This window comes from Chelon labrosus, assembly GCF_963514085.1.
Source record: "Chelon labrosus genome assembly, chromosome: 9".
Taxonomy (NCBI): Eukaryota; Metazoa; Chordata; class Actinopteri; order Mugiliformes; family Mugilidae; genus Chelon; species Chelon labrosus.
In genome coordinates this window covers 14,023,932-14,038,562 of record NC_140359.1, presented here as the reverse complement: position 1 = coordinate 14,038,562, position 14,631 = coordinate 14,023,932, and the positions used below count along the sequence as shown (strand labels likewise).

Sequence of the window (14,631 nt, the reverse complement as noted above, 5' to 3'; positions counted from 1 at the left end):
CTTTTCTTTAGTGTAAAGGTCTCCATCCTTGTTAGGAATAAGCTGGTCCCACATTCTGCCCTCCACCGCTCTCATTACTGTGCATCCTGCCTCAGCCAACTCTAAGCCCTGCAGAGGTGCACAGAGGGCTTTCGTCTGAGGATAAGATCGATACCTCTCCTCATCATGGGCCAGGGGCAGCGATAATGCACTCAGCCCAGGGCCTAGAGGGTTCACAGGATTTTCCAGCGACTCGGGACTCTAGCTTTCCAGAGGTGAGAATGTAACCCATGTACAGTGTGAACCATGAAGTCACTATGGAATGAAACTGTGCAATGTACTAGAGTGACAATGTAGATGTGAGAGTATTAATACATACTCTGTCATACATCGACTGTTACGTTCTTAAAAGTTGATAAAATCGCAAAAGTGACGCAATGTTGCTATCGTGAAACAGTATAATAATACCACACACAGCAGCACCACCCAATGTCACTGTATTAATTATTCACAACCTGCATCATGAACATGCTGTGAATGCCTTATTCAACTTGTAGTTCAAAACTGGATCTGGCGACTTTGACGGAACGTCCGCAGGGCAAATCTCGGCTGCGCCCTAGCAATTCTCTTACATGAAAAGCATCCAACCTTTGACACTGAAGACTGAATGAAATCTACAGCACCGCCATCTTGGTCTATAACGACAAAAGTCATTATAAAGTTGTAAGTCATTAGTTAGCTCACCTCCGACTGCTCCTGACTGATTTTACACAATGTTCCCTAACAAGCGACGGATTATTGCACGGTTCTGTATGTGAATCAAGCTTATACAGCCCAGATACTGAGCTGACACATATGACTCCTCTGTACGCCCTGAGAAACAGCAGTAACACCAAACTACAATCTGAAGTAAATAAAAGTGAAAAACTTCAAAACATAAACATGGTTCTAAATTCTCACTTGCGGATTTCTCATTTACTTTTTTTTTTTTTTCTTTTTCTCATTTACTAATTTAGCTTATCAGTCAAGAGTAAAAAAAATATGAGTAAGCCTGTGCCTGAGTAACCAAAAATAAAACAGCCATAACAAATAAACACCGTTGGATTCCCTCCTCGGTTGTAAATCACAGACTGGCAGAGAAAACATAACATCGTGGCCCTTTGATGGATTGTGCTAATTAATATAATTCAGAAGCATACTATTTCAGGTTCTGGCTAATTAAGAGCCTGCAAAGCTCATTTGGTTTGGTAAATATTTTACTGGATTCACAATATTATTATTAATACTGCCATTACGTGTCACTTAGTTTAATGTATTATTATGAATATTATGATTATTATTATTATCAGTAGTAGTTGTATTTAGATGGAAGTATTTGAATAAGAATAAAAAAGAATCTATAGGAGTTCATAATGGTGTTGATGTTTTGTTCTATTGACAAGCACTGCTGAGTGTTACGCCATCCATCTACCATTCTTGTGAAACCTGTTAAAAATCAAGCTTGCTGAGCTTCTCGGAAAACACACGCTTAAGGTCTGAAGGGAGTGGTAATTACCAGATTTGTTCACTATCTCCTGCTGAGTGGGAGCTATGACTGACACTTCCTGCCTCATAGCATCCACTGGACAGCTGATGCTACAGCTTGTGGCTCAGTGCAAGTTAGCAACACGCCTCCCTGCCTCCACCCCCCCTCCGCTCCCACCCCACCAACCCGTCTCTCGGCACGCTCATTACAGATGCCCTAGTTTGCTCGAGAGCCAGGAGAGCCTCGCTAGCCTCATTACAAAGTTGGACACCTCCCATCTTTTGTACCTTTTTTCCAGACAAGATCTCCCACATTCACGCTCGTATCCCAGAAGCGTCATAAAAAGATTCATCAAACATGCATAAAGGAGTGGAGCTCACATCTCATCTGAACCTTCACAGTAACCGCTGAGGAGGAAGGTGTCTGCGATGGAAAAGTGCCACTGCAGATTAACAGATGAGGAAAGGAAAACAGGCGAGGGGGAAAATGCGTTTTAGTTGAAAAGTGTGTCACTAATTCACAGGATTAATGCATATTCAACAGCACATTGAGGCATTTCTTTGACCCTGTTTGTTAAATGTTTACCTCATTAGCTCTCTTGTTGTCCCAGTGTTTTCCATGTGGCATTTTGGATGAAAGGGAAATTATGCCACACAAATACACTCCATGACTGATCCAAAATTTACAAAGGATGCGCTAGTATGGCAAATTGGGCTGTGGTTTTACAAGTGTAAGTGACAGGGAGATACAGATAGCTGTAAAAAAAAAAATCAGTTATCAGTTAGCTAACTCCAAAAAAAGAAAAGGTGACTGATTGAATACTTCCCCGTTTTTATTTCTTGATTATTATATTTAAGGCAAAGAGTTACATATTAAGACTTATATAACTCAGAAACACATTACAAAGGAAATGGAAAAGGGGTGAGCCTGGCTTTGTCCGAATAACATTATTCAATCCACCAGCACCTCTGAAGCTCACAAATGACAAATGATCTTACATCTCGTTTGTTTTTTCCATACAAAAACCAAAGTGTAAATGTGACAGTTTCCATTTCATGACAGATTACGTACCAGACTGTTGATTGGCTTGGACGCACGCACATCCGGATTGTGCAATCTCAGTTGGCAGGTTCAAAAATGTTAAAGAAAGGTTACTGGACATGTAGAGTTTCTTCGATATACCATGACCTGGATGACTGAGAACCTTCACAGTCAGCTGGTAGGTTTGGGTGCTCTTCATGCAGTATCACCACCCAATGGCAGTAAATACATACTGATGCCTTATTAACATTACGGCAGAGCTAGTTTAGCTACTGCAGCTACTGCCCGCCACTGTCTGTTATTCTTGTTGTCACTTCCGCAGTGTATCAGTATATAGTACGCTTTTCACATACTATTGATTTCATGCTTAAGTTTCAGACACATAAAAAATTTAATTTAATTACCTATTAATGTGAGCAAAGCTGCTGATACCTCACTGGAAGTTTCTTCTTTGCCGCTGGCTGCAGGGTACATCCTTGACCAGGCATTTCCTCACCTTAGGGCGAGGGTTAGGGCTAAGGGCCTTGAATACTGTAGTTTAGTTTTGCATTTCACCTTACAATTTTAGTTGCTACAATTTTTGAAACGTGTATCTACACTTATCTCAACTTGCCATTCCTTCCAACAAAGGTGTTGGACTAAAACAAACTGCAGGGGTGCCAAAGTCTCTCTCAATTGTATGCTAACAATCCCTCACCCAGATGCGATTTTAGGTACTAAAATTTGGCACCTATTGATTTGATGTGAATTGGTACTTGGTAGTATCATCATCATGGTACCCTTAAAAGTCTTTAGTCTGGTAATCATCAGCTGGTTTCATGGCACACTCACAGTGACAGTTTTGATGAAATAATCTTGAACATAACCAACTTCAGAACAGTTTAAAGTGTTGTAGCACTGGCTACATAATGAACAGACATGTTTGAGAATGGTACCAATCTCTTCATATTTACTATAAATGTCGGACTACTCCTTTAAACTCTGTTCTGAATGTCATCTCACACACCACTTCACAGCTTTATGACAATTACCCACACAGTTCATTTTCCTTGGTTTTAATGGATGACATACAGTGCGGATCATACATTCACCTACTCAGATAACAAACACTACGCCACTGGTCACTGTCTCGTTTCATAGCAGGTCTCCCACGTGGTGCAACTGCTTGTTTGGTTACGGTCAAACGAGTGGTTTAAACCGAGAAAATTACCACAGCGACGCTGCGTGTGATGTTGCTCAACATTCAATGCATGTTAGAGGAACATGAAGAAGTGGTTACAAAATGTCTTTTGATTCTTGTTCTCCTTGCGCTTCACACCCGCTGGCCTGAGCTGAGCATTGTGTGTACTGCAAAGGGCAGGCCTTGACAAATTGAATTTTTTCATCCTGCTTACCCCTTGGTCAGTGAATTTCGTGTAGCAGGCGCTACTTGCTCAAAGAGCCTCAGTGTTTGGCAGGAAAAGGCCCAGTGTACAGTGGCGTTATGAGGGATGATGTGCAGTCAAGGGTGATTACTGAATCTCAAAATGTTTCACTGTAGCCACTTTTCAGCCATTATTTTGTGTCTCCTTGAATAAGCACTTAGTCCAAGACTTTTTACACACATATCTTGGAAATTAATAACTGATATACTGTACGACAGAACAGCATCAAACCGACAGGCATCCATCTGTGAAATAAGCAGATGCTCCACAATCAAACTCACCAGTCCAGTGCACAGCGCAGCCAAAGCCTATCCAATTGTTTTATTCATCACATCAAACCACATCTCCACCCAGCTGCAGCAGCCACCTAAGAACCACGGCTTGATGTGTTATAATTAAAAATTGCAGAGATTGTGTTTGTGAGAGAGTGAGGCAGGAAGAGAGGCTGAGATATCCCGCAACCTTCAATACCTCGTTAAAAATACTCTTTGTGACTGGAACTTCTGAACATCTTCAGCTGCTAATTTAACTTGTCAGAGTCTTCACAGCTTCAACGCAACGCAGATTTACAAGAACAGTGTTGACACTGTACCGCCTGCATGTAAAATAGAGCACATCTACCTGGGACAACTGATGCAGGGTTGATAGGCCACAACACTAAATATTTCATATACCTCGGTATACAGTGGTGAATCATACAGACACCAAACTGCTGAAAGAGCTGGTTCAGAGAAGAATGCCCGATATCAGTGGAATAAGTAATAACACGGCAACAAAACAAAATTTTGGGAACCACTTGAACCTTGTCTAATAGGATTTCTGAAGATTTACCGTTCAAAGATGCAGCTTGTCTTTGTCAAGTGTTTCTCTCTGCTTTCCTGACACTGTCCTCTTAAAACAAGCATATCAGCAAGAAGGACAAAACCACTGGTAAAGTGACTGTAAAGTGAACGACTGCGAATGTGTGTATATCTTGAATCACGCTGACCCTCTGACAGATAACACGTCCTTGGTGTACTGTGCATGCTGGGACTGGCTTCAGCCTCCTATAATTCAGAGACAGAGATGGATGGGGAACTGATGGATAGGTGGATTCCCCACTACCAGCGAGTGTTAGGTAGGGGGAGGAAGTGATGACTTTATAAACACAACCAAAGACTGAAATTGATTAAATGCAAGGCTATTTGAGACCGGGGCCTCTCTGTGTGGAGTTTGCATGTTCTCCCTGTCTGCATGGGTTCTCTTTAGGTACTCGAGCTTCCTCCCACCGTCCAAAGACATGCTCATTAGGTTAAGTGGTGATTCTAAACTGGCCGTAGGTGTGAGTGGTTGTCTGTCTCTCTGTGTTAGCCCTGCGATAGACTGGCGACCTGTCCAGGGCGTACCCCGTCTCTCGCCCAATGACAGCTGAGATAGGCTCCAGCCCCCCACAACCCTCCAGAGGACAATTAATGAATGAATGAATTCTATTTGAGTACCCAGACCCAGAGTACCTAGAGTACTTATATGTCATCACCACCAGCTATACCTTCTCTTGAAGGCTATGCAGACAACAAAGTGTTCTTTCGGAAAATATTAACTCTTAAGTTAGTAACTTTTTTTTTTTTTTTTTGGTCAAGTTTCATTTCAGCATTAATCCTCCACTCTATATTTTCATAACTTATGTCAGACAAGGACGTAACCTCATCGAGTGGCTATAGCAACGATTAGTTTACCCTTCGCTTATTATTGAGCAACAGAGCAAATAAGCTTCACAGAAGAAAAAGAACAGATGAATACTGCTTGTTGGCATTATGTTGAATGCATCATCTTCCTTCACATGTCCCTGCTCTTCATCACTCTGTCTTTCAGTGCTCATCTGAAATTATTAGTAAAGGGCTGTCTTACAGCATGTTCTTGTGGCCCCAGATATAAAGGAACTTGACTGTACATGTTGTATTTTATTATGCCTTCAGCTGGCCTTAGATTGCCCCTAAACCCCTAAAAGAAACAATACAGAGTGGAAAAAGGTAATCTAGCCATCTGTTTCATACCAGCACCCAACAATTACCAAAACGGTGCAACTTGTTGCAAACCCTTGCTCTTTTTGTCACTGACAATGGACTGCAATTACTCAGCGGAGGCGATGATTCTTTTTCAGTTTTCTAATGGGTCTTACTTTGAAGTTTGAAGGTGAGTGGTTTCTGTTCATCGAACTTTGCATTTAAGTAGACTTTCATCCAGGCTCTCATCTGTCTCTTTCTGTCCCTCTCTCTCCGAATGTCTGGTACTACACGCCCCAAGGGTAATCTAAAACATCTGGACTGGAGATATTCCACTTTAAAAAAAAATTGCACTTCACTTCTCAATGGATGCATATACTTTATACCATTACCTCAAATGGCCCTTCTGAAAAGTACTTGGAAAAAGTCCAAGGGAGTTTGTTCGTATCTGAGTTGAGGCGCAGGCGGTTGAAATCTGGCAGGCAGGAGAACATTTTTTACCTTTTACTTAAACAGATACTCCCTCTTTTCTTTTGAGTCAATCACTCACCAAACACATTCAGCACAATTCAGTGGAAAAGCAGGCTGGCTGACATGATAAATAAAGGGATGTTGTTTTGTGCTTTGGCAAATGAGTGAAGTACATATGCACGCACATCCGGATTGTGCAAAAGAGCTAGAATTGCTGCATAGATGTTGTGTGATGACATTTCTGGGTTACCTCTCCAAGTTTCGAGCACAAGAATCCACACAATGCATTCACATGCACACACACACTGAATAAAACACACAGGTACTAATGTGCTCAAATACTGTTAACTCTTGAGCTGATAAGTCACGGAATAAAATGAAAAGCATCCTGAAATAATTTTTTAGATTTCAGATTTTAGTCACATAATAACTGTGCATAAACTATGCAAGAGAGGAATGAATCAGAGTTACTTTTTTTAAGCTGGGTGTATAAATGGTTAGCTTGGGCTCATGATGTAAGTGTCTCTCCCGAATAGAAATGAGTATCTCACATCTCCTAAGGGCTTGTTGGAAGTAAGAACTTAAGCCACTAGCACCAGATCTCAAATAAGTAGATCGGGCTTATTGAAAATGAAGTGGTGTTCCACAGCCCAATGGAGAGTCTTTACCAGACCAAAGAAAACCCTCATCGCTTTAACTCCTCAATCTTATTTTGACTAAAGTGGGCTTAACTTCTGGATGAGCTACAGCATGCTTATCCAATACATACGCACATAAATGTATCAAATATTGGAGCTCTTCAAAAAAATGACTCACAGACTCTCCTCCTGGATGTCCCGCGTACACAACTGAACTCCGAGAGTCTTGAGGTGCTGACACCCAAAACCGACATCAAAGAACTACCAGCAACAAAGGCCATCAGTGATGACGCCTCACGTTGCCGGTGTCTTGGCGAAAAAGTTGCATTTGAACACACCAGCCAGCTGGCATGTCCTTTGCATAAGTGAAAGGAAAACACTCTTCAATACCAGCAGGTGGCAGTGGTTTGTATTCATCATCCAAATGGGGAAACCAGAAGAGCAACTATTAGCTGAGAGGCTATGAAGCTAAAGGCTGCATTAAGTCTGGACTCTTCTGAATCAAGTTGATGTGCCCTTTGAGCTTTGTAGCTTCTCCAGCACTGGTTCAGGACACACTAAAAACTAGTGCCACATACGGTCATCGATCACCAGACAGCAGCAAATGGACAAACGTCGGCTTGGTGTGTAGCGCGGTTTATACCTCTGCGGGACATAGACGTGGTGTGAGTCATTTATGTTTGTGCGCTCCTCTGTCTGGCTCGTTCTGTAACGACATTAGTCTGCAGTAAATTTTTGTTAACTACTTCCTGCTTCACTTTCAACGCTGAAAATTTGCCAAACACGAGTCATAAAAACGTTTGTATCTCCGAACCTCCTCAGTTAACCTTTCCTCGATGTGTTATATCTTTATTGGTCAAAAACAATCAATTCGAAAATTGTGGATGTAGTGAAGCAGCGGGAAGTAGTGAAGCGGAAATACGCTACTACCAAGCCGACCAATCACAGCTCTCGTGGTCGCAGTGAAGCGTAGATACATTTCTGGGGAGGTGCACGTCAGGCTACACTACTGCGTATGTGTAGCGTCTGGGCTGTCACCATAGCTACGGTGCCAAATTGACGCTGAAGCATAAACCACGTATAAAAGAAATGGGGAAAAAAAATAATTTCAAGTGAACACTACTCCAACATAACCTTTATATCCTCACAGAGAGACATCAACATCACAAGAATGCGTCGGGTGCTGGCTTTTTGTGTAAACATCAAACATTCAAAGGCCTATGCATCATTCATTCATCCGTGTGAAAGCTTTTCAGTTTTAACCTCACCGTCTTTGGTCTCCCAATAAAACTTAAACAGCTGCTCACACCTCCTCCAGCTCACAGGCTGCTGCAGTTCTGCACTCAATCCAGAATAATGTATTCCGCTTATTGATCTGCCGGGGAAAGGTGGACTCTTTCACTCACAGCCGACGCTGATAATAAATGGCTGATGCTGGTGTGACAGCTCCCCGACAAATCGGGTGGGTCCAGGGCGCTCAGCAGCCATGCCCACTACAGAATAATAATAAAAAAATAAATAAATGTGCTTGGATCACATAAGGAATGCAATGAAAACCCACCCTGATGCTTGTCAGTGAGCTTTGCATTCCTGCCTCTCAACTCCCACACACACACAGACGTCAAAGATGTCTACAGACTCAGTTCCTTTTTATCTGTATGGGAAGGTATTTCAACAAAAGAGATAGATAGATAGATAGATAGATAGATAGATAGATAGATAGATAGGTTTATTTTGAAGCTAAACAACAAAACACTTGCAGTGGAGCGGTGCACCATGTTCCCTATTTTCCCTCTCACACAGACATCAGTCTTTTCTCCATCAAACTGCAGCTGATTCCCAAAAGAAGTAACTGAGCTCCTGCAAAGTAATTATACTGCAGAAGTTAACCAGAGCAGAATATGATGAAATCTGTGCTTTTCCATTTCACTTACGAGCAGAAGAAACAAGAGGGGAGACGAGCCTCAGGATCTAGGCCAATGCAAAATTATTGTTTGTAATCATTTTTAATATCTCTCACTTCTAAGACTTTAAAGCTCTAATCTTGCATTGGCTGTGATTTAAACAACACAGCGTCGGATTAAGCCAGGCTGAACTCTGATGCTAGACCATAAACAGAACCATCCACTGCTGACACTTTAATTAAACAGGACACTAGGTTTGCATTTGTGCGTGAATTTTGACAGCTGCACGAAGCCGCAACACACGGCAATAAAAGCACACTGTACCAATATGAAAGAGAAACGTGATCATTCCTGTTAAATTTCCCAGGTGCTGACAGAATCACCCGTCGGTATGAGAGTGAATAAAAACCTGCATTTCATCTTCTACGCCTTGTACACTCCTACCATTTGAGAAGCAGCGCCAAGATTGGCTTTGGCTGTATGTTATCAAGATGTGTATCGAAAGAATGTTGTCAATTGCCAAGAGCTGAACCGATCGAATCTGGATTTCAACACCACATTTAAAGGTGGTTTACGTTGCCATGACAAACTACGCACCTTCAGGTTGTCTGTGTTGGATCAGATGTCTCAAATCTTGGCCAAGTGAAGCCACAACATTAGTTCTAATTAGAGACAAATGTTTTGTTTTAATAAACAGTTAGATAAAGAAAATGCCCCTATAAGGAAAGGTTGCCTTCATAAAATTGCTCAAGTTTCTTTTTATAAGACCTGATCCAAGTTAATGTGCCCAAGTGTTACAGTGAATTCATTTCAAACCAGGATTCAGGCAACTTTATTATTCGCTCTTTTACTTTTACCGCATACACACTGTAGGGCGGCTCACACCTCCAAAAAGTTGAGTCATTAATCGTGACCCAGTGGGATTGCTTAAAACCAGCATGCAGCCTTATGAATGCTCAGACTATTAAAGGCTAAGCTGCTGCGTGTTCTCAGCCGAAAGACTGATGTACACACCAACATGAACCGACACTACAAACGAAACATTCAAATAAATCTTGTTACTGTTTTCAGTGGGCTATGTGACACTGGCAGTAAACCAGCCGTCATAATGTCACACGCTGCTTTTAATAAGCGGCGGACCTTTCAAACGTCTGGGAAGCTTCAGAATCAATGTTTCCAGAGGTTTGTGAATAGAAACATCAGAGATTGATTTGAGGATTGCAGAAAAGCCGTCTAAGTCTTGTGTGAAAGGAGGCTATTTTTACCAATGATCTGCCTTTGTGTCTGTGTGATGTCTTGAGTTCTTTTTCACACTCTGATGTACAAATGCAGAGTCGATAAGCCACCTTGAAGACCTAGAACTGACTGTAAGTACACCACAAGCGCCGGCATTTTTGTTGCGTGAGACTCTTAGGACGCGTCGTTACTCAATTACAAGGGAGAAAATCGAATACAAAGAAAAAGCAAAACAACAGTGACACATTCATTTTGTTGCTGTCTGAAAGCTTGCATGAGTCGGCGTTGGCTCAAACGACTTATTTTACCACTGCGCTGCCATCCTCATCTCAGTTCTATATTAAAGTTATTTGGTAAGCACTTCCTCTGCTCGTGTCCTTGCCACTTTTATAACTGTCCCTCTAGTGCCCTCCCAATAAGTCAAGCATGAAATGTAGGCAGGACAACAGAGGCCTGACTGCAGCATACAGACGTATAGCACTGTATCCATTAACCTGTCCGCATAAGAGACGAATGATGTCTCCTTCAAACAATAAAGGTATCAAGGAACATCTGCAGTGTAATGAATAGCCCAATTACGTTCCACGGTTACAAAAAAAAGATAATATCCAATGTCACTACGACACTGATCGCTGTGTTCTCATATTCTGAGTTCGGTTTCCCCAGGCATGGGTTGCCGTCCAATGGTTTGATGCCTGCGGTTATCATGGCTGGTTATCTGACAGAGGTCCGACCTCTCTCCACTGATTGAAGATTGTGCCATTTAAAACCAGAGTGAAGGGCACTGTAGAGGTAGGTCGCGAGTCATTGTTATTAAAATCCACCCATACATCAGCCATAACCTTCAGTGGCCAGTAAATGTAATGAGGTTTTAAACAAATTGCTATCATTTACTCGCATCTTCCATTAATACCCATCCTTCTCTTTGCAGTTTGCAAACAAATGGTCAGTTTTTTTTTACTGTTTAGTTCAGTTGATTTCAAATAATTGAAGTGAATGAATAAAGCTAGTATCATGTCACATCCAGATACAATTCCTTCCTCTTGTTGATCCAACCGTAGCAGGCATCATTTTGCCAGCAGCGTATCAACATGTCAGTTTCTAAGTTTGAAAACCACAAAATTACAGTTTGTGGACACGATGAGCATCTCACCGAGCCAATCTGAAGCCACGGCCGTTCCGCATATTACAGCACTTCTACATGAGTGCTTGACAGGCTTCCTTCGACCGCGTTACAGCAGCGAAATGAACAGCCACCAACAATATTAGCATTAATCACGATTCACCAAGAGCAGACAAACCACACTGCCACTCCAGATGGCCGCCCATTTGCCTAAAAGGCTCTAATTGTGCAGCCATTATAAAAAGACTGAGACTGAAATTAAGATGCATAAAACTGATTAAAAGCCGACTCTCTAAACAAGCACAAAAGCATCTCGCATTCTCATGCGGAAGGCCCCACGGGTGCAGTCACGTGCTTTTGCCCGGCCGGACGGCCCAGGATCCCAAACAATGTGTGAGAGTCAGCACCAGTAACCAAGAAGAGGAAGTGATGTACTGCACAGTCGCTTGAAACAATGGCGTCTGTTTTACCTGAAGGCGAGTCTTTCTACCCCATCAATTTGTTTCAGTGGACAGAGGCGCCCGGTGACAGCCCCCAATAGAGTGTTTGTTAGCGGCTATCTGCGAAGACACCTGCTCTCTTTGAGCATTGACAAAAGGTAAGTTGAATGCATCTTCAGTTCAATACAAAAAGGATTTCTAATGATCACAATGCATTCTTTCCATCTTGTTCTTCGTGACGGGGACTTTCAATGCTTTGGGGCCCTGTCAATTTTTTTTTTTTTGTCCCAGCATCCCCGGCCTCAGAGTGAGAGTGATGAAGCAGTTAAGATTGCTAAAAGTGCTGCCAGGCTGACCATTGTGCCTATAAGGAGGTTAAAGCAGATCAGAAAAAAACATCCTATTCAGCTCCTCACTGCAGATGAGGTTACAGCTGCTCGGCATGGAGGCAGATGGACAAAAATCCCTTTACAATACCACAAAATTAACTGGGATATGATTAATTGAGGGACAAGTTGCCGGTGTATTTTTAACTCACTGAGCCTTGAAACAAGTCGACCCAAGGCAGCTCGGCTCCCTGCATTCATTATGCCAGCCTACCGGGGAGTATTATGTCGTGTAACGGCTGACTCTGAGTTGACACTGCGAGGCTTAGGGAGCCTTAGAAACTATGCTCAAGGCACAATCCCGGTGTAGAGACTGAGGTCTGTCTGACATGTGTGACTCCTGAGGCAAGCATGTTGCTAAATTAATAGAGACAGGGAGGATGGCATGACCCACTTCCACAAGACCTACGCTGTTTTCTTTATAGAAAATCCCACAGGTACGGTTCTGCACGGTCGCCGAAAATGTACAGCGGGCAAAAGCTTAAACATTCTTATCAGCAGAGGACCGGAAGGGGGAAAGCAGGGGAGGATGTGAAATGGTTTAAATTGCAGTCCACGGGGTCAGGTTAATCTATAAGCTTTCTCCTCCACATAGAGCAGACTGACAGTTTTTATTAAGACTCAGCATTAGAATAGAAATGCCCAACTGGCCTTCTTGTGATGTCATCCCAGATAATGAGAAAGCCACAACTAATTCACGATGCTCTCTACCTCCTCTAAGTGATAACATCAGGGTTTGTCTGTAGCTCACATGGATGAAATCTTCCAGTTGATCTTCTTTTTGGTTATTCAATTCTGTTCCCAGAGGGAGAAGTGACGTCCTCCCTGTATTACTAAAGATCCCTATACCTGGAGCTTTTTTTTTTTTTTTAATTATTATTATTCCGAGGAAGCATCAGAGAGAAGAAGGAGAAAGCTGAAGATGCACATGCATAAAATTCCGGAGCAGTGCACATTTTATTTTACCTTAAATGCGCGCACCAAATGCGAGGACTGATAAACCAAAGAGGATTACGCACGGATGAAAAAAAAAATTAAATGTCAGTTTGATCGACTCAAACAAGTGTCATTTAAACACAAGTGAACCAATTAACTAACGAGTCGTGCGCACATCAGAAGCGCTGCTCCTCTGTGCCAAAGCGTGCTGCTCGCGGGCTGCTCCTATTCCGCAAACAATACGCGAGATTGTGTTCGGCATGAGGGATGCCCTCCCTTTAAATAATCAGCTCACTTGATCACTTTCAATATGTAAATTGCCCCGATCGCAATTGATCTGCCCGTGGCAGACTCCCACGCCAAAGGGCTAGTCGTGTAATAATAACAGCCTCCTCACACTTTTCCCCACTCACCTTTCACATGCTGTGGGACAGCGGCGCGCAGGCACAGGGCGATGGAAAGGAGTAGCAGCCCCATCCTCTCACAACAAGCAGGTCTGACTTCCAAGGTTACGGGGATGTGGTAAATAATAGCCAAAAAGTTCTCCTTCCTTGGCTCGCGCCGGGCTGCAGGACTGCCCTGGGAGCTGTTGCTTTACGTCCTCTCAGGTAAAGTCCTCCTGCGCGATAAACTCTCGCCACCTGGGGATTTTGTCGTGCAGGAACAAGTGAACTGTGCCTGCCGGGTACTCCTCTCTCTCTCTGCTGCTGCTGCTGCTGCTGCCGCCTTCTCGCTCCTACCGCAGTGGTGCGATGTAGTGGAGAGAGCGACGTGTGCGCTCAGTGCTCCCGGACAACTGCTGTCAAAGCTCTACTGTCAGAGGAGTCATCACTTCCGGTCCACCTTTAGGCTACAAAATAAAACATTTGATTCACGATATCTTTCATTTAATTCTTGTATTGAAAATGTTGTTTTTTATGTGATGTTTTACGACTATTGTTATACTTAATTTCCTATTATCTTTTTCACGGTATGAATTGCAATGCTTATTTGAGCTATGTAAGAAATGCAGCACGGTGCTTTACTATTTTTCCCCCCCATTGTGTTATTGTATTTATAAAGCTACGCGACACACTGTCAGTCAACTTTTCTTTTTTATCTATTATTATTATTAGGAGACTTTTTTTTTTCTTTTTCCAGAGTAAAAAGAGATTTTTAATTTTAGTTTGAAGGTACATCGCTTCCCGGCTAGGCGGTGTACATTTACGCAGCTCTCAGGGCAGACGTGTTCGGCTGGTCGGGGGATGCGCGCTTCGTGGTCGGTCACAGTACACCGACTGGGGCGCTGTCTCGTTGGTGGAGACAACTCTTCCAGAACACTTCCAAAAAAAAAAAAAAAAAAAAAGAAAAGAAAAAAACGAAAAAAACGCCGCCTTGGGACTTTAAATTGTGTATAATAGCCCTCCTTAGAATTTCCCTAACATCTTCCTTCCCTCCCAGTGCCTTCCTTTTCAAGCCGCGGGGAGCAAATTGATGAATGGAGCTGCTTCAAGTATGTTTTCTCTGGAAACCATAGTGTTAAAGTGCAGATCTTGAACAAGCATCC

General features: G+C 42.7%; 1 protein-coding gene across 2 annotated transcripts in view; it reads right to left on the bottom strand.

Annotated features, from left to right (window-relative positions):
- The window catches only part of edil3a (EGF-like repeats and discoidin I-like domains 3a), a 108,096-nt gene extending 93,971 nt beyond the window's left edge, over positions 1-14,125 (bottom strand). For both annotated transcript variants that reach the window (XM_084551026.1, XM_084551027.1), the window contains exon 1: positions 13,499-14,125. In XM_084551026.1, coding sequence (XP_084407152.1) covers positions 13,499-13,562 — 64 coding nt within the window. In that variant the 5' untranslated portion in view covers positions 13,563-14,125. The remainder of the gene's footprint in view (positions 1-13,498) is intronic.
- Positions 14,126-14,631: the final 506 nt, after the last annotated feature.